This window comes from Daphnia carinata, chromosome 10 (genome assembly GCF_022539665.2).
Source record: "Daphnia carinata strain CSIRO-1 chromosome 10, CSIRO_AGI_Dcar_HiC_V3, whole genome shotgun sequence".
In the NCBI taxonomy this organism is placed as follows: Eukaryota; Metazoa; Arthropoda; class Branchiopoda; order Diplostraca; family Daphniidae; genus Daphnia; species Daphnia carinata.
In genome coordinates, this window is record NC_081340.1 from 2,857,279 (window position 1) to 2,877,991 (window position 20,713).

Consider the following 20,713-nt stretch of genomic DNA (forward strand, 5'->3'; position numbering starts at 1 on the left):
TCACTCGTTGGACTCTGACATCTGGAGTCTAACATCAACGGGATTTTAAAAGCAATACACAGTGAGGTAGTAAATCGGTATTTAAAATTTCGATACAGAGCGTTGATATTTTGTTTGTTAGTTATTCTTTTCCATAAGCTTCTTGTACAATTGCGTATTTATGAAGGATCGTTGTGTAAAAAAAAAAAAGAAGCACACTAAACTATGTTAACGTGTCGAGTAGTTAATCATTCGATTTATTTGACAGCAAGAGTAGTCTTAATATTGGTGGTGTCGTCGTTTATCCATTGACTACCCATTAAAGGTTAATGTAACTATTCAAAACAGGAAGAAGAAATACAAGTAAAAATATAAATAAAATAAAATGCTTTTAGAAGGTATGTGACACAAAAAAGACCCGCTTTTTTAATCATTTCTTTTTATGAATTTCAACAGGAATCGCATCCCAAATCAATAGACGGAAAGCTGACCGCATTAGACGTCAGACATATAATCAATGACTACTTTCCATATATTAAATTCGACAATGTCTTGGGTTTCGAAAGTAGCGTAGATCTTGAGGGAGGAAGAGCATAAAGGCATCACCGGTAGATTTCTATCTTCCCTTTGGATATCGAATGTAGGCATGACTGGTGTGCATTCATCCATTTTCCGCCTGTTCTCGTTCATTGCAGTCTACGAATCCTTTTTTTGTTAACAGAAGACGGAAAACTATTTCCAAATTTATTGACGATAACAGAGGAAGGAAGCACTCCACTTGTGAACGTTCGAATGATATGCGTGACTTCCAAGAAATACCTTCGAGAAAAATGGCCTAATCTGATTTAACTGTGAAATTGTTGAAATCACTGGTAAATCATCCGAATCGGAATCCGATGGACATCATAGCCGAAGCCCGTGATGCGGATTTTAACGCATACAGAGGTAGAAAAAAGAGAGAGAAAAGAGAGACGACAGGGTAGTTTGCCTTCCCGTTAGGTGGTTATTCTCTACAGTTAAAGCCGGTAAATACTTGAATGAGAGAAGCACAAAAAAGGCATCTAAAAGAAGCAGTGCCCAGTAAAAATATATGTACAGCCTCTGATGCCCCTGTCTTCTTCTTCTCTGGGTACCATAAAACTTTGTAAGTTACCTTTTTTTCTTCTTTTTTCCCCCTCTTCGGCGATCACAAACCTTCGGCCTTTTCGGCACACTCCTTCTTCTCTAGTTCCCTTTGTCTACCCTCCTATAACCCTCACCTGAAAGACTGAGATTGCTTTAGATTCTTTTCAAAGATGACCTTACGGTAGCTCCGATGGTTTCTTTCCAACATTTTGATGTCTGTATTCGACTTTTAGTTTTTGTCCTCTTTTTCAGCGTTTTTCAAAACAATTTATCGTCGCTCCGTCCTAGTCGCATACCGTACCCAAATGTCACGCGCAATAAGAAATGGCGAGCATTCAAATTCGGAAGGTAATTTTGAACGATCATAGATTGCTCTTCTTAGATCACGAAGCCTTTAAGAGCGGGAAATAACACGGATTGATTTTGTCGCTATTTATTTTTTATTATTATTATCTTCCTGTTGCATGTCTGTCCATCAAAAAGCGAGAAGGAGAGGGAAGAGCACGCGAGGAGGATTGTCACCTGTCGGCCATTTCTTATTTCGCGCCATTTTGACTGATCGGAAAAGAGAGAGAGAGAGACCGTGGGGTATGAATTGTTTCTCACGCTTCGAAGACAGGTAGTTACTAAGAAGCTGATGACAGTACCAATAAACTATAGAAATGGTCGCTCCGTAACCGACTATAGAGAACTTAAGAGAGAGAGACGAGAGAAATCTATTTTGTGTTAGCTTTTGAAGAAACAACAAGACAAAAAAAAAAGGGAAGAGCTTGACAAGAGCTAGCAAAAAGAACCTATTAAACAAGAAGGTTACAACTGGAAAGTTTTCTCAGAGGATAATCGACCGTAACGAAGTTACAAGTCAATGGCTTCTTTTCTTCTCCCCCACCCCCCCTCCTACTCCTCCACGTCTGCCCTTCTTATTTCCTGCCCGTTTTACCTGTAGAAAAACAAGTAAGTAACTCATAGACGGGCTAGTGCTACCTAAGGGTATAGACTACTAGGGAAAAAAGGAAGAAGAAAAAAGCCAAAAAAAAAAAAAAAAAAAAGAGTCAAAAAAGGGAGAAAAATGAGACTTTTGTAGGCCTTGCTTCTGTGAAGAAGATGTGTTCCAGTAGCTGCTAGGCGTTTATATGGACAACAAAATATCTTAATGTTTAAAACCTTTTTTTTTTTTTTTCTTTCCTCTATTGAGGGACAGGCATTTTTGTGACTGGTCCAGCTCTCAACTGCGGATAAAATGAGCCGTCACGCTCACTTTTTGAAAGACTCGTCATTTGGAAGCTTTGGGTTTACGGGTTAAAGAAAATAAAACTTCTGTCGAGAGGGAAAAAAAAAAAGGGAAAGAACAAGTTGCATTTTATTGCTCATCGTCCGCTTTCCGTTCCCCGGTAGCTCCTGCTGTAAATATTCATATTATTAAAAACGAAAAGAAAAAAAAAAAATCCAAAGGTAAAATAAAAATAAATGCATGTGCAGTATATATATGGACAGGAATATTGAGTTTCGCTTTGAAACGTAGCACTCGCTGGGCCCGTCTGTTCCGCTCAATTAGCCGATCGGACAGTTTCATCTAAAATAGTTTAGTTTTTCTTTTTCCTATTGAACAGCAGATCACTCAGAGAAACTTAACTCAGTTTCAATTCGATGGCATTCGTGACACGGTTGAATATTTTTATGGCATCCTTACCCATTGGATCTGCTGGACGGAGTAAATTCATTTTTGCTCTCCCCCCCCCTTTACTTACCAGCCGGATGCCAGCCTACAAGAAAAGAATGTTTTTTTTGTTTTTTTTTTTATCAGAGCAATAACAACGCTATATATAGTAGAAAGAAGGTGGCCAAGATAAAATGCAGCATTTCGATCTCCAGTTCGGATTCTGGAATGGCAGAATCAGTAAAGCGAAACAGAACTTGTAGAGAAACTAAAAAGAAGGGAAAGAGAGAGAGAGAGAGAACGATGATTTCGTAGCTGGAGCGACTTGAACGTCGAAAAAGAAAAAAAAAAAAAAAAAAGGAATGCTTCCATTGCAGAGAGAAAGGCAAAAGGGAGATAACTCGAGTGGGGGCTGCATTATATCTACGTTGCTTGATAAACCAGGTGGAACGGACACGCCGCACGGCGTTTCCTTGTGGCCTCTCTCTCTCTCTCTCTCTCTCTCTCTCTCTCTCTCTCTTCGTGCTGGCACTTGTGGCCGTTTCTCCCTGCCTAAGTCTTTATGCTGATCCATCCAGTTGTAATTCAAGGACATAACAAAAGAGTTGCACTGTCTCGACTCTCTACTTGCCTTTCCTACCTCATCGCGTTTTATGAAGTTTTTCGTTTTTTTTTTTTACAATGCCACGGACGACGCGCTCGGCTGGACTGATACTCCACTGCAATAACGAAACAAGTCGGAATCGTCCTCGTGCATTACACCGAATGACTGGACGGGAATGGATATCGATTCAGCCGACGCTCAGCGACTCGGCGTGACTCACACAGGGCCTTAAAAAAAGATAAATAAATAAATAAACAGTGTCATATATATAAGCTGATTTTGCTTATAACACCGACTGTGGCCATTTTGCAGGAGTATGGTTTTCAATTACAAATAAAAAAGGCAAGTAGAAATGATTGAGTGGCAATGGCGGGGGAGAGGTACAGGCGCGAGTCATCTGTCGGTAGGAATAATCCAGTTATGAAATAGCAATTTTCGTTGAAGGAGGCGAAAAATAAATTAAACAAACAGGGTAAGGAAAGGATGGCGCCACCCTCAGCGGTTCAAGGTGCTCAGCGTGCTTTTCTTTTTTATTGTTTCTTAAAAAAAAAAAAACTTACCCACCGGACGTGGGTAAGTTACGACAGAAAATTAGTGGCCCATTCAAACGATCGATCTTTTATCGTTCGACGATTGGCTCACAGTTCGTTGGGCTGGCCGCGGTCAACACACTTCCGTCTGGTTTTCTATAGCGCTGGCCCCCGCAACCAACCAACTTCTTTACCCAAAACATTGCACCTTGACCAACGAATGTTTCCAGCGCGTACGTGGATACCCCCAGTCTTGGCTTTCAAAAAAAAAAACTCTTTCACCCGAAGCTGTCCTCTCTACACACTTGGATTGAATGATATCGGCATTGCCTTTGTAAGGAGAGAAGCTTGAACGACCGAGGGGGTTGCTTACGTTTCCGTGGTTCCGCATTCGAACACGGTATGCGTTCTTTCAAAAAAAAAAAAAAAAAAAAATATATGATTTCCAAGATATGATATCGTTGGAATTTCCTAGCATTAGAACAGAGACGTCGGAATACGTAGATTTCTTTTTGGTTTTGTTTTTGTTTCCTCTTTTGTATTTTTCAAATAGGGAAACGAAACAAAACAAAACGTGGGGAGGACCCAAGTGCGAGAGTATGCGACGTGCACCATTGTTCCTGCTGTGTGTTTCGGAAGATGGACCAGGGACCACCCTGAGCAGCAAGCACTCGAGAACCTTTCTGTATTTCTCGTCGTCTCTCAAGTGGATCGTACCGATAAAAATGCGGGACCTCCAACGGACGCGTTCCTCGTCTCCGTTTACTTGTGACAAAAATCCGAAGAAATCGTTAAGCCAAAGACAAAAAAAAAAGAAAAAAACTTTTGGTGGCCTCCAATCAAAAAGAAATGTGACCGAGTCATTTGTATACATTGTGGCATCTTTGTATTCTTTTTTTTATTTTATTTTTTTTTTTGATATTATTTAATCCAAAATGTTTCGTTTTTTTTTTTCACTCACGCACATTTGTGACTCGTATGTACAAATTAATTACATACAAGAAATACATTTTGGGGGAGACCTCTTGATAAGGACTGACATTGACTTTACAAAGCAACGAGAACTAATTAGTCTACCACAACTGAAATTACAACATTTTTCACGTTGCAATTGTTGGGTGAACATTTTATTTATTTTATTTTATTTTATTTTTTTTTGCTTGCTCGTTATCGCAATTAAGCGGCTTTGAGGGGGCGGGAGTAAAACGAGAGAGAGAAAAGATGACTTAGCACAACAGGCAAAAAAAAAGGTGGGGGGGGGGAACATTCACGAACACGTACTGGAGAGATGGAAACATGAAGTCAGACTCGACTTTCCATCAGATAATATAATAATATAAAGTGTTTAGTTTACAAAAATTTTGAAAAAAAAAAAAATTAATATTATTATTCCGCGGAGAAGGAAAAAAAAAGGTCAAAAGAATGAAAGAAGAAAATTAAGAATTGGTTCGTTTCGTCCTGAGATCCTCAATTCAATTCCGGAGGAGTTGGTGGGGGGGGGGGGGGGGGGTTGATAGATAGATGTAACAGAAAATTATTTTTCAAGAAAAAAAAAAAAAAGAAAGAGTTGGGTGAAACATCTGTGTAGTTGTAAATTCACGATTACATAAAACATATCACACATTGTGTCAGAACAGGTTGAGAACAAGAAAAAAAAACTAGCAAATAATAATAATTAATAGTATTCGTAATAGTAAACAAGTATCCGGAGGATCATGTCCCTTTCTCGTCTGAGGAAAAATTAGATAGTCGGTGGAGAATTTTTTTTTTTTGAGGGACTGTGAATAGGTTGCAGAATTTTTTTTTAGGACACAGGGGGTGGAAAAAAAAATCAAAATGATTTTGGTCTCTTTGGACTGTGTGCAGAGAAAAAAAAATAAAAAAGGGGAAAACGGAGAAAAAAAATAAGAATAAAGACATTCACAAATCAACAACTATTTTCAAAAATAGGCAAAAAAAAAAAAAACGAATATTTGTGAGGCAAATTATATGAAAACATTCGTCATGTTGCAAGTGGAGAAAAAACAATTGGCGACGACTCTCTCTTCAGACCGATGTTGCGAGGACATCTTCGTGCTGCAAGGGAAACGGTCGTTTGTGTTCACTGAATAAAAAAGAAAAAACAATAAAAAAAAAAGGGCAAATTAGATTTTGGAATCAAAGAGCTTGAGGCCATTTCTCACACTAGTCAACGCTATATACACACACACACACACACATTTTTGGTTGCTTTCACGTTAATGCAACAACCACCGGATTTGTGTCTAGTACTTTATAGCCGCCAGCTAAAATCCTCGCACTTGAAGGCGAACGAGTAAAAAAGAACAAAACAAAAAAAAAAAAGCCCCCCCCCTTAAAAAAACGTAACAAAATCAAATCAAAATCCCGCCCGGCGGGATAAGCTCCAGGCAACTTCACATCCTGTCTCTCTCTCTCTCTCTCTGCTACGTCTATATAGTCGCGTGTACGTGTGCGCGCGCGTAAGAAAAAAAAAAAAAAAGAAAGAATGAAGCCCAAAGAATAAAGAAAAGAAGAAACTAAGGGAGTACGAGCTTCCGGTGTTTGTGGTTCAACAGTCGTCTTGTGTTGTCTTTCACGGCCTCCGCAGTGTGCAATAGGACGTATATAAAAACCCCAGCCGCTTCAGGGCATTTGGAAAGGCTTCCAGCTGCCTTCGGTATATTAACCATCCTCGAAAAACCACTAACCCCAGTGTGTGTATGTGTGCGTGATTTCTTATTTTTTTTTTTTTTTTAAACGAAAAGGGGGCACCAGATAAAAAGAAAAAGGCAACTACCCTAATGGTAATGGCGCAGAGCATTGAAATAACTCATGGAAAAGTGTTATGATATTTACCTCGGCGAAGATGAACACGTGACGCTGGGCGTGACGGAGAGTCTCTTATCCAGCGTGACGTAAGTTGGTTCGCAATTGGAAACCACCTCCTTCGATTGACACGAGGAGTTGAGCAGCTTGTCGCTGTTGAACGTCTCCACGTTGAGCGCTTTGCTCGTTCTGTGGATGTTGTACTGCTGTTGTTGCTGCTGCTGGTGGTGATGAGGCGACACGTCCTTCGTTTGAACGATGGCATATTCCGGCTCGTTGATCGATTTGCCTTTCGACGATGGGAAATCCAAAGTGTTGATGATGCGGTGCTCTTCCAGGCACTTGTCCATCTTGTCCATCTTCTTGCTGATTGAGTGGACAACGTTCTGCTCGTTTTGGCGCCGAGCTTCCTCGTCGGAACGGAGTTGCTCCTTTTGGCGACGCTTCTTCAAGCAGACGATGACGACGCAAGAGACGATGGCGATCAATGGGACAGCCGTCGAAATGGTGGCGATCATGACGATCTGCGCGACAGAGAGAGAAGCCTCAGAGGGCACGTTGCTCAAGCGAGAAGCGCTGCCCAGCACGGTTGGTGCCGTCGAATTGTTTTTGTGGGCAGCGTTGCGTTCGCATCGCAATCCCGAATATCCACGCGGGCAGACGCACTTGAATTCATTGATGCGATCCATGCAAGTGCCGCCGTTGAGGCACGGGCGGGTAGAGCACTCGTTGACTTCTTGGCTGCAGTCCTTGCCGGCGAAACCGGGTTTGCAAGTGCAGCGGTAGTCGTTCACTAGATCGTGACATTGGCCGCCATTCGAGCATGGTTTCGTTAGGCAGTCGTCCACGTTCGTTTGGCACAACGAGCCAGTGAAGCCTGGGACACAGAGGCAGCGGAACGAATTGACCAAGTCGGCGCACGAGCCTCCGTTCAAGCAGGGATTATCCGTTTGGCAGTCGTCAATGTCCGTCTGGCACAGGGGTCCCGTAAAACCGGCTGGGCAGATACATTTAAAACCATTGACCTTGTCGACACAGGAACCGCCGTTCTGGCAACGGTTGACAGCGCAGTCGTCAACCTTTTTTTTTTTTTCAAAACAAAAATCAAAGAGAAATAATCGGTCAGTATACAGGTATTTTTCTTTATGTTTATGTGTCTCATTTTATATCTCCCCTTACGATCTATTTAAATGAAAATAATTTTTTACCTGGTGACCGCAGTTGGCGCCGTCAAAGCCGTCAGGGCAGAGGCACATGTATCCCTTGTCGGTCGTGTCCACACAGGTGGCTCCGTGAAGGCATGGATTGTCGGAGCAAGTCTGTTGTGTAGAGGTCTCGCAGCGACGTCCGTGGAATCCAGCCGGGCAGTTGCAAGTAGCGTTCGTCTCGCCCTACATAAACAAATGCGAAATTGAAATAATTAAAAATTGCCTTGTTCGTAAAAGAAAACAAAGAAAATTGACATACCGAACAGGTTCCGCCGTTGAGGCACGGGATGACGGTGCAATCGTCTTTGACCAACTCGCAGTCGGTTCCAGTGTACTCGGCCGGGCAGGTACAGGTGTAGGATCCCTGGCCAGTGTTGAAACAGGTGCCGCCATTTTTGCAGGGTTTGTGATTGGTGCAGTAGTTAAGGTCCTGATTGCAAAATAAACCACCCCATCCTTCGTTGCAATAACATTGCCATGGTTGTTGGCACGATCCATGAAGACAGCCTGGGTAGCGGATGCACTGGTCGCACAATTTCCCTTGCCATCCCAACTTGCATCTATTCAAATAGGAAAAAATATATTAGATTTCGAATGAAGAGCGGTGAATCGAAAATAGAAAATTGCAGAAAAAAACTTACAGGCATTCGTTGGGATCGTTGCAGAAGCCGTGCTCGTCGTGGCATCCAGGCAAGCAGATGGCTATAAATCGAATAACAAAAGCAAAAAGAATTTTTAGTTTTAAAGAACTGGCAAATCCATAAGACGTACTCTCAATAGGTTATGGAATTAAATGGGATGATGAAAAAATATATATATAGAAGAGAAAGAAAGACAGCAGAAAAGAAGCGTGGGATCTGTCCAATGATGTACCGTTTCCAGGTGAATGGTTCCAATGCTCTTGCGCAGTACCTCAACTGTTGCATCCCCTCCTCTATCTCTCCCCCCCCCCTACCCCACCCTATTATCCGAATGTGATCCAACAGTGTGCAGACACCCTTCTCGCAGTTTCTTTTGACATGGATTTAAATGGCTACAGCTGCGGGCTACCCGGCTTGGTCGCACACAAGCGCTAACGTATAGACGGGGGGGTTTTTTAAAAACTAGTGCAGATGTTCCGCAGCCAAGGGGGCAGATGGTGACCCGATCGACCCAAGTGGCAGATGCAACCCCCCTCTAAAAACCGGCAAGACGGAGGGGAGCAAATGAAGGGGGGAGAAATAATAGAATAGAGGAAGAAGAGAAGGGACGTGAACACACAAAGCGGCAACCAACTGTTAGGAACCCCCCGTTCCCCCACAACACCTTTAGACGGTGGGAAAAATAAAAAAAAAAAAAGCCTTCAAGAAAGCCCCCCCCCTTCCTCTTCTTCTCCGCCCTCTTCCTCCTTCCCAAATCATGACAATTCACACATGATAAGAGATAAATCATATTTTTTTCTGTTTTCAATGATGGTGATCATATCAAGCGATTGCCACAAAGAAATTAAGCCACGAATTTAATTTTTTTTTTCCGATGTTTTCTCTTGCAACAAAAGAAGAGCGAGCACGGTTAGCACAATATCATGATTGCGTGACGCCAACCGGTTACCTGGTCCCCAGAGCTGCTATCCCCATCCGAAGCTCGATCCCGACCACATAACCCCCAGGAGGTTGAAGGCGGGTCAAAGGTGACCACCATTGGGTATATCTTAATTTCTTCCACCTTTAACGGGCATGAGAATGAGGCTGCAGGTGACTACCGCACGGCAGGGAACAGACAGACAGATAGTCACACACGGATATACGAAAAGAAAAAAAAACAGTAGAGAACTACCGTTTCTCCACGATGGAAAAAGGAAGAAGAAACAACAACAAACTCGGGTCGATAAGTTGATAAAGACAGCCATCTGATTCGTCAGAAAGGAAACGATGATCGACCAAAGATGTCAAAATTCCCACGGATATGGCGACACAAGGAGGTGGTAGGGGGGAGTAGGGAAAAAATAAAACAAAAGAGAAAGGAAGGAAGCGCCCAAGATGGTTCGGTAACATGAGCCATCAACAGAGGAACCAGACGAGCTTCAGTCATCGAGTTCATTTAAGGAAAGTGTGGAGGGGGGAGTGTAGTTAATTTATTTATTTTTAGTCAATTAGTTTGTTTATATTCGGATAGTGTTTTACCTTTAGTGCAGTATTCGCCACTCCATCCGGGTAGGCACACTTTATCGCCGCTGGGTTCAGAGCAGGTGTAGTGGCCAAATTTGTCGTCGCGGGGGCGGCAAAGATTAGCGCATCCGTCGCCATAGTAATGCTCGTCGCATTTCACCCGGTAACTATAGTTCAAAGCGTGTAATCCATCGGCGGCTGAGTACGAGTCAGCTTTCCACGCGTTCGACGAGTCCATCCATCTCTGTGTGGCCATCTGCATCACCAGCACTTTGTCTACAAAAAAAAAATTCAAGATTTTATTTTTTAAAGCTCTATGAGAGTGGCATATGGTTGCTTCGAAGGTGATGGATAGATATAGCTGGAAGCCCTCTACGGTAGCATCAAGATTATCCCCAGGTTTTCTTTTTTCACAAGGCAGCGGAAGAGACGCCAGATGGCGTCCGGATGGGAACCCCCAGACCCCAAAAAAAAAGAACCTCTTGAACACACAGAGATACAACGGTATCGATTTTTTATTTTTTTACAACATCCCCATTATGCAGTTTAGTTGTTGAAAAATTTCAATTTCTAACCAAAAAAATGGCTACCCTTTTTTTTTCTTTTGTTTTAAAAAGGTTGGGAAATGAAAAAAAAAAAAAAGTTCACACTTCTTCCCCAAGTCGTCTTGTCGAAAGTATCAAGAAAACGACAAAAGAATTAGGAAAAAATATATATATATATATCTACTGCCATGGGAAAATGCCCGAGGTGAATTAGAACGGTGCGAGTACCTAGAAAGAAAAAATCCAAACCTCCCCCTCTCTCACCCATTAAGAAATGGGTTTCTTTCGCTAGCTTTAAAGAGAAAGGGCGCTCGGACCACGTGAAAATGGACTCTTCCCATCCAGTAGAGCCGTCAAAAACCCAAAAAGAAACAAAAAAAGAAAAAAAAAAGAAGGGGAAAGAAAAACTTGTCAGCTCGACCGGAAATCTTAATTAAACTACACAACGAGCCTTCCCGTCGCAAAAATTGGGGGCCTCTTAAAGTCTACATAAGCTTATAAAGGTGGTACATGTGTGTGTTCACATGGTTAGCGCTGCCACGCAAGTAGCCGGTCATTTACACGTACACGATTGGTGTGTGTGTGTGTAGGTGGGCAGCGGTAAAAAAGAATAGAACCCCTTTACGTCCCACGTAAAAAAAACCGCCCATGATCTATCAACTGTGAAAGAACAAAAAAAAAAATTGAGAAGCCCAAAAGAACAATACGGTTTTCCGAGGGAGTCCCAAAAGAAAGTCACACGCAAGACCGCAAAGACAGTGTGGGAAACAAACGAATTTTTATTGAAGTGTTTTAAATCTTCGGCAACGGACAAGAAACCGAAACACAGCGGGGTGACGCGCACACTTTGTGATTGCACCCACACCCCCTACGCGCTGCATCTATCGAACTTGTAACACCGTGTCCACCAACCGTTCCCACCCCCGCCCACCAAAACCGAAAATGTCAAATAAAGTTTAAAACCAAAAAAAAAAATGGAACACTTGGAGGAGGCCGCAAAAGATGTCAACTTTACAATAGAGAAAGAGTTAAGAATAATAAAAAAAACGAGTGATTTACCTGTAGTGTTGCTTGGCTGGTGATAGGCTTCGATGATCAGCGAGAAAGTGCCCTAGAAACAGGGGGGAGGAAAACAAAAAAAAGCGCCATTTTTTTCATTAGCGTCTACCCGGGACTAGAAAGGTGAGAAAGAAAATAGAGAGACTTACAGGCCAAGAGAACTCGAATGGCAATCGGACGGTATATCCATTGGTGACCGATGAATTAGAGTTGGTAGCGTTGGTAAAATCAAGCGAATTGTCGCCGAGTACGGGTGTTGAAAAATCGCCATAAGTGCACGCTCCAGACAAGTCGATGCTGGTCTGGTAGTGCTTGAGGCAGACCCGAAATTGCGTGCGGCACGCTTCACTGCACCGGGCGCCGCCATTTGGCGACGACGACGATGCCTTGAATCCGTCGCAGCAATGACCTTTAGCATCGCGACCCAACTCATTTTGAAATCGGTCAAAACGCAATTCAAACACGCCAGATGATCTCACTTCCATCGTTGTCAAGGTAAAGATACTGAAAACGAGACACACGAGCGAAATCAATGACGACGCAGCCATGGTCGTTTGCTAAAAAAAAAAAAAAAGTTCAGAGCAGGTCGTAGGTCAAATTGTCTTTTTAAGATTCACGCACGCAACACAAGGTGTACACTGAACACACACACATATGCGCACACATACACACACACACTGCGAGTGTCGAAGTCGGACGGGGAAAAGGGGCTAAAGTGTGTCGATTGGTTGTCACTCGAAATTATCCATCATCATCACGGTTCTTTAAAAAAAATTAAATGTGTGTTTTTTTTTTTTTTGAAGAAAGTGAAACTTGGTAATAAACTGACAGAGGCTTCTTTAGAGAGCGCAAACTGGTCAAACGAAAAATCGAATTGGAGAGAGAACAACGGACAAGTACATCCACTTGGTGCCGAGGATGGCGAAGAACTGACGATAGCGAGGGCCCTTCGGTCCGTACGGTGGTTTCCCGTCGTTGATCGATGCCTCCGCCAGGGCGGCGCTGCTGACCCGCCAGGTGGAGGAAGTCCTCAAAGTCCCTCCCCTCCTCCCATTCCACAGCGCATATAGACAGAGAGCAAAAAAAAATAGGAGAGAAGGAAAAAAAAAAGGGAAAGACAAAAAAAAAAAAAAAAAAAAAAAAAAACACGAACAGAAGGAGAAGGAAATGGCTGAAGCAGAACCGGAAACTTCGGCGGTGGGTGCTAGTCCCCCCCCCTTCATTTATTTTTTGTCTTTTTCTTCAACTCCGCCCCAGTTCGTTATATGCAGACGCTGTAGACACGCAGAACGTAAAATAGAAAATAAAAAATAAATAAATAAAAACAAATTTTTAAAAATAAGCAAAACAACAATAGTTTCAATGATTACTCGAGCGCAGAACGGGCCATTCCTCTGTTGACATTTCCAAGTAGCCACATTTAGCAACTCGTTATCGCTCGGTGACAGAAGCCAATAACAAAAACCGATAGCTTAAAAACAGAAACGCTTCGTCGATAAGATAAAACCTGTTTTTTTTTTTTTTTTTTATCAGTCTTTAATATGATGGCCAATTGGTATATGTATTTCTAACAGACGGCTGCTAAGTTGCGCAAACTCGTTTTCACCCCCAATTTTTATCTATCATTATTGCGCTTTCCAAAAGCTGACGGCCTGTGTGGTTCGACAGGGGCGAACGCAGTGGGACCTGGCGTTAACAAGCCACCGTTAGGATTGAGTTGTTTCGGACAGCCAAACCAAAAAAAGAATGTTTGAAACATTCAATTCCTGACGATCGCTGTCAACGTGAGAATGACAAGCAAGAAACTAAAAAAAAAAAAAATCAAAGAAGAAACGGATTTAGATAAATCCCATCAAAAGGAGAGCGCCAATAAGAAAAAGACAAGAAAAATGGTCAACGTAAAATAAAATAAAATAAGAAAAAGGCTTCAATGATCGGTGACCCCAGGTGAACCCTCTAATCCTACCCCTGGCTCTTGTCCAGTTTCGTTCTTAATGAATCCCGTGGCTCCCTGGCCATTGATCGACATCCGACACCCATCATTCGATACACCCCCCTCTTCTCCATCTGAACTGGCTTGAATCAACACCATTAAAAAGTCATCCGACTGATTTCCTTTTTATTTCTTTATCTGTTTGGTTCTTCTTGATGCGGTAACCACTAACAAGCTAATCGCAAAGCGGGATGACAAGCGACGTAACAGGCCAAAACTCCAAATCCCTTTTCCACACTGTTTTCAGCTTTGTTGAAGATCATCGATCGTGTTCGTTAAGGAAAAAAAAACAACTCACACCAATGGTTTACACGTTGTTAACGCGTGCAGTGTTTGATTCATGGTCAAGAGACACGTGTGACCGGTTGACCACTGCGCGCCAAGCCGGAAATGGCCGACCAAAAACTTTGAATTCTCCCAGTCTCGTGCTTTTTGCCCGGTTTTGATTAGTTAATACAACTCATGGTTTTTTTTTTTTATTGACGTTCGCCCGCATTACGACCATCATTTCGCTGTTGTTTAAATTGCAATTAACGACGATGTTGTGTCACGTTATTTTACCTTTTTCCGGGTGGCTTACGTAACGTTCAATCGCATTGCATTCTAACACGCCTTGTGATTGTTTTCAAATCATGGCTGACTTCATTGGCAACTGTTTTATTCATCAACTTTTTATTTGGTTAGTACTATTCATCAACGGGTTGACAAGAAAAAGCAACAAAAAAAAACACGTTTAAAATGGATGATTCTAGGACGAAGAACCATTTACTTTTCGAATCGCTTGGCTGATGGTGGTCGAAGGACGCTGCTTACGTCACAGCGTGGGGACGCCAACGATCAAATAAAAAAAAGCGCGCGCCGATTACGAGAGTGAACTGAAGGGCGAAGAGGGGGGGGGGAGAGAATAGATAGATCGAAAAACTCAAAGAGCATGTGTTACGGAACCAAAACTAGACGCTTTCCCTATTGCAGCAGCTGCAGCAGTGGGTTACAGGGGAGCGAAAGGTGGTGGTGGTGGTGGATTTTCTGGTGACCATCTGCCCGTGTCCGGTGCTTGCAGCTGCCGCGCCCGCTTTTTTTTTTTTTTTTTCCCTCCCTACATGTTATATGCTGGCGTCTGCCTTGCTATCAGTGCTACAGTGCAGTGTGTAAGTATGTACCCAAGGCATCGTCGGAAGGAGATTGTCAAATGGCAGCAGCTGTTTAACGATTTCCGTCGCCAATTTTTTTTTTCTTTCTTTCTTGTTTCTCTAGACGCGTGCTGTTTCACATTCGCCAGCCGATGCGTATCATAATCACCTATTTTTTTTTTTTTTTTTTGTACTTTTCTTTTCGTTTTTTTTTTTTTTGCTTCGAAACCGCAAAGTCCTTGAAAACGTGATAGATAATGGCCGACTTCTTTTTTTTTTTGGGGGGGGTCTCGTACCCACAGTCATTGGCACGTTGATTCCCAATGAACAAGAAAAGTAAGACGAACACACACACACACACATACAAAAAAAAAAGTGAGAAATGGTGCACAGAATATTCATTATCTCTGTTTTCTCTCTCTACCTTCTGTCGTTTTGTCGTCTCCTTGTTCACAAAAGTTTTGTTTCAAAGCGAAACAGAAAATGATAAGTGACCTTGGTTGACCTAGGTCTCAGATCCAGTTTCCATCTTTTTTCTTTTCTAATTCCCCAGGGTCTTTTTTTTTTTTTTTCCTAATTCAGACGTGCATATCTACCTTTTCATGTGCAAATGTGATGACTAGGTAAGAAAACTACCACCGACTCGACAACTCGGACCATGCAGCTTCGGCCATCTTGTGTTTTGGGTTTTCCTTTTTTTTTGACGTTTTTTTTAGCACAGAAGCATTTGGGCCGGCTATTAGTCTGTTTCTCCTGTTTCTGGAAATATTTTGTAAACTTAACTCGATAATCAATTGCAGAGCGTGTGCACACCTTTAATTTTCGAAATACCTTGTTCCTATCAACGATTTCCCACCGATATTTTCCAGATGAACAAGTAGGTTAACCAGAGAAAACTACAGAGAATTTCAAAAACGAAAAAAAAAAAAAAAAAGATGGTGGATTGGTCGATTACGAAAAGAGATTGTGCTGTAATGGCGACAGAGGGGGAGGTGTATTGAAAAAAAAATTTCAGGTTTTCACCTGCCCTTTTTATTTTTTCGTTCTCCGCCCCTATCGTATGGCCTTTCCATTGTCAAAAACTAAGACTGTGAAAACGAACCGGACCCAGATAAGAAAAGAAATGAAAATAGATTAGCGGGAATAATGATTACCGCTTCGTTGGAGTTAAGAAAACAACTTTTCGTTTTTTTTTTTTTTTTTTTTTTTGGCCTATAATTTGGCGCTTTTTTTTTTTTTTTATCTGGAAAGTTTTCTTAGTGTCTATTGTGAACAAGCAATAATGTGCCAGACGAAATGATGTAGTTAAACTTAATTTTCTAATTTTTGTGTAGTGTTCAACGATTGTTACAACACGTGTCTGTTGTAGCAGACCTTGGAAAATCACTGGAATGATTGAGCTGCATGTCTTCGGTTCTTGTCTCTTTAGTTGATATTTTTCTTTCCTTCAATGAAGACATTTAAAAAGAAAAAAAAAACGCTTGGGGGAAAGCAGGTGAAGTGGGTTGAAAATAAAAAGAAAAGAAAAAAAAAAGCTAGATCATAAGATATTCAAGGCGTGTTTCCCCCCAGCGGACTGGCACGCGTCGCCCAGTTCTTTCTTTCCCCGTTGTCCTTCCCACGAGTCGAAAACTTATGTAGGAAGAATCGGCTGTTGGAAAGCAATTAACGAGCAGTTAAGACGGCAATCATGCACGCCAACATCGTGATCTGTGAGCTAAATATCTTTGTTGTTAACGGTCAATTGCGTTGACGTTACGAAACACACAATTCGACGTCAATTAGAAACTAACCCGTAGTCTCGTCTAGCATTTTTTTTTTTAGACGTTGTGTGTGTACAACGAGTTTTGTTCGACAGTTAGCAAAAGCTGTTTGAAGGGTGGAAAACGAAAAATCATAACAAAACGAGGGAGCTTGAATAGTTAGGCCACATAACAGAGGTGAACATGGCATCACAAAAGTCGAACGAGTATTTTTAACAATTCAAGAGTTACGTTGCATGAATGTAGCCGGAAGTTTGGGGCCACTCTTTTCAATCGTTGTGAATACGAAGGGCTGGCAACGTAGTAAATCAATCAAAACATTACTTTTCACTTAAACTTAAAAAAAAAAAAACTATATATATGTATACATATAAAATGGCTTTGAATTATTTTGATTAATGCAATTGTCAATTTAAAACATTTGTGGGTGAAAGAAATCGTGAAAAAGAATAGTTCGTTTTCAAAGAAGTAGAACAACAGCAACGATGTTGGACAATAGCTTCGTTTGTGCAGTCGTGGCCACGAGGCGAAAGAAGTGATGCGCAGATTGACAGAAGTTTGGCACTTGACACACTTGATAAGGTTGCAGCAGGCTGTAAAAAAGAAATGCTTCCTTCTCATTCGTTTTTGTGTATAGAAATTCGAAGGCACGCCGGGATGCAGTGGCCGAAACTGGCCAAGCAGACAATCGCCGCCATTCGTCTGAAAGGACACGAGGCTCGCGCCCACCAAATTCAATTGTAAATATCAACTTCTTTTCATCTCGACATAGATATGAAAGAATCTTGCTTTATTTCTTTTCTTTTTTCTTCTTTTTCCTTTTATTATTATTTCGAATCGTTCAACGCACAGGCAAGCATGCTTCCCCCTCTAGACTTTTCCATTTTTTGTTGTGTGTGTGTGTGTGTGTCTCCCTTTCTTCCTTCAAAAAAAAAAGAAAGAGAAAAGAAAGAGAGGAAATCCGTCGGTTCTTTTGAACTGGGACACAGCAGCAGCAGTAGACTAGGCACACAGCACAGTAGCTACCTCGGGAGCAGATGGTTTACAAACACCCTGCTATAGACTCTTCTTCGAGGCAGCATAGGAGTACATACACGGCCTGTCCTGACCCCCACGCTGACCAGCGTTGGCCCAGGGTGCGACAGTGCGTCTGCGGGCCTCTCGAAATAATACGCTTTCCTTCTTCTTCTTCTCTTGTATTATTTTAAAAGCCCAGCATGGCGACTGGTAAGCGTAGTGAGAAAAAAATAACGCTCGAGTGAATCGGCACGTGTCTTCGTGTCACCTGGGCAAACATAAAAAAAACAAAACGATTTTTTCTTTTTGAACAACAACAACAAAAAAAAAATATGGGAAAGAGAAAGGAGCAGCATTTTGCATATGCCTTCTGTCCGTTTTCTATTTGATTTATTTATTTTTTTGCAAATTTAACTGACACGGCAATCTGAGCGACGTTTAAATGCGAATCAACAAACTGTTATGGAATAGGTGGTTAGATTTAATTTTTTTTAGTCTGCTATGATAATAAATCAAATGACATTGCCTTGGGTAACGTTTTAATCGTTGTACTTTCAATCTGAACGATTAGAACACGACAAATGCATAACTTCCCCAATTATCAATGTTGCACAGTATATAGTTATGTGATTATTAATCACATGTGACTGACTTAAGCTTAACTAAATCATCTTGTATCTTCGACTAGTCATAAATTGTCCCTCTAGTCCAAGTTCGTACCGTGTTCTTCGATTCGGGGGGTTCTCTTGAGCCATAAGGGATAACAGGCCAAGGCTTGGGCGAAAGGAAAACGCGCACAAGGTGACGAATGAAGGAACAGTTGTCGAGCGTCCGACCAGTTAGAGAAACCACCTGGTCCCAGTTCTTCTCTCTATACTTTTTTTTTTTTTTTTTGCTCCCTTATTCTACGGAGTGCCTATAACAGAACGGCTAGTAGGAGACCCAAGTACATATAGACGATGAGTATACGATTCTTTGGGGGAAGACCCCTCTTTTCCCAAAGACTTTTTATATATTTAAAGAGCTCAAAAGACGTTTGCAATATGGAACTCTCGGCACTCGGCAGCAGTTCGAAAGGTTCAAAATTACCCACTCAGAGAGCCACCCTATGCTCTTTGTTGCTCTTTTATTTTTTTTTATTTTTCACTTTTTTTTTTTCATTTTTATTTTTTTTTTCTGTGGTGTGTTCCGTCTGCTTCTGTTCTCATCAGAAAAGAGATGTGAAGAAAAAATAGGCTGAGCCATCTGCATAGCCAGTTGGTTAGTTGGGTGCATTAAAACGAGTTATAAGACTAATGATAATGCATTAGTTTGCTTGTTTGTTTCGTATGTGCCACCTTTTTGGAGACAGCAACAGCTCGTGATCGATGGATTTGATGACCATAAAATGAAAGAAAAATTAAAAAAAAAAAAACAAAAAAAAAAAAACAAGGGTGGAGATAGACAGAAGAGATCAGCAGATCATCGTTGTCATCATCATTATATTGGGTATCGGTCATTATAGCCATCGCCACCATGAAAAGGGAAAAGGGTTAATGGCGAAAAAAAAAAAAATAAATAAAACATTCGAATCTTAGTCGACTCGGCTTCTTTTGACGTTTCGAACGATGATCAGGAGTTGCTTGTTTCACCTTCCTTAGCAGTGGGATGGTATTTGCTCATTAACAGGGACTTAACCAGTGGGAGATCTGAAATGTTTCCCTAACCGACTTGACTACCACCTTAGAGAAGGAGAGAGAATGTATATGCACAGCCTCTGTATTTGGCCGTAGACAATATCCTTTTCTTGGCCGTATGGGTGGTGGAGGAGGAATTCTATTTTTGCGCTTCTCTTCAGCCTAAAAATGAATGGATGGGCGGAGTCGGTGTTCCTCAAAAAAAAAAAAAAAAAAGTGGTTGCAAATTTAAAAGGAATAATAAAAAAAAAATGTACATACGACAAGCAAGAGACAAGCAGCGGCATTTTAACCTCTTAATGGAGTTTGACGTGGATCAAATCAGTCGCGAGTTTTCATCCGCCATCTTTTTTTCTGTAGGATTCCCTTTTTTTTTTTTGTTGATGGGAACACACACACACACAGAGAAAAGGGCCACCATACACGGACTTTAACGGAGGTGATCGAATCCCCCAACAAATAGCGCGCTCTTCCAATACGCGCATCGAAGATCAGTGTCAAGCGTCAAACAATTGTTTTCCAAAGCATGAAAATGTCAGTTTTCCGGCTTAAATCAAGGAACGCATTCTCACACATCTTACAAGAGGATTTGAAAAAAAAAAATTAAGTAAAACTCAGAAAAAAAAATTATAATAAGTATGCCGACATTCTTGACTGTCTTCAGAAATCGCTCCATTAATCCCAATAATTCAATTGGAAGCGGATGCGCCATGACCGATTTGTACAAGATTTTGTATTTTTTTTTTTTTTTACAGCATTTGTACACAGGACCTAGGGCACTCCCCCCCAAAAAAAAACAAGAGAAGAAAAAAAAAAAGAAGGAAGTAAATCATTTTTAATTTAAAACGATACACAGCCATTGCTTTCGGCAGTTTTCAGATCTCCATCATCGAAGAGCTACGTAACAAGAAACGGGTTGTGTCTTTTCTTTTCACGCCTTCATTTTTTTTTTTTTTTTAACATTGAAAGGATAGACTTACTAGGCTCATCCGTCCAACGCCAGGAGTTCTTTGAAAATTCGCTTTATGTCGTATAACGACCTGACAAGATCGTGTGGCGTAAACGAGCCAGTAGTCCAAAAGCAGCAAGCTGGGGAGCCTACAAGAAAAGGGTCACCTCTGACCCCTTTTTTTTTTTCTTCTTTCCTTTCTCCTTTTTTATGAAAAAAAAAAAAAGAATAGATGCGTATACACAATAAGGAAACCCTTTTTGAAAAAAAAAAAAAAAAAAACACATTTGGCTAAGATATATTTACAGTATGATCATTTTTTATAGTCGTTAGTTTCTATGGCTTTAAAATCCGAACCCCTTTTTGATTGATTACCGTGCGCGCGTATTCAACGGATAAAAGTTGTGATAGTTCTCTTCTTCTCACTACAGTGGTAATTCAACAAATCTTGATGACCTGTGTGTTTGACACCTGGTTTTTTTTTTTTTCCCATGGTCCCTATATC

General features: G+C 41.4%; 1 protein-coding gene across 1 annotated transcript; it reads right to left on the reverse strand.

Moving 5' to 3' along the window:
- Nucleotides 1-4,907: 4,907 nt before the first annotated feature.
- On the reverse strand, nt 4,908-12,582 carry LOC130700439 (neurogenic locus protein delta-like). Its single transcript, XM_057522490.2, has 8 exons — nt 11,830-12,582; nt 11,681-11,732; nt 10,092-10,352; nt 8,571-8,631; nt 8,189-8,489; nt 7,930-8,112; nt 6,752-7,800; nt 4,908-5,999 (listed from the first exon to the last, which is right to left on the reverse strand). Exons 1-8 carry the CDS (start codon nt 12,226-12,228, stop codon nt 5,942-5,944), a joined length of 2,364 nt encoding a protein of 787 aa, XP_057378473.1. The 5' UTR covers nt 12,229-12,582; the 3' UTR covers nt 4,908-5,941.
- Nucleotides 12,583-20,713: the final 8,131 nt, after the last annotated feature.

Coding starts and splice junctions, on each gene's coding strand:
- LOC130700439 (XM_057522490.2), bottom strand. CDS start 12,228: ATGGCTGCGTCGTCATTGATTTCGCTCGTGTGTCTCGTTTTCAGTATC. Junction 10,353..11,680: donor CCAGCCAAGCAACACTACAG/GTAAATCACTCG, acceptor TTTTTTTTGTAG/ACAAAGTGCTGGTGATGCAG. Junction 8,113..8,188: donor TCAACGGCGGAACCTGTTCG/GTATGTCAATTT, acceptor TTGTTTATGTAG/GGCGAGACGAACGCTACTTG.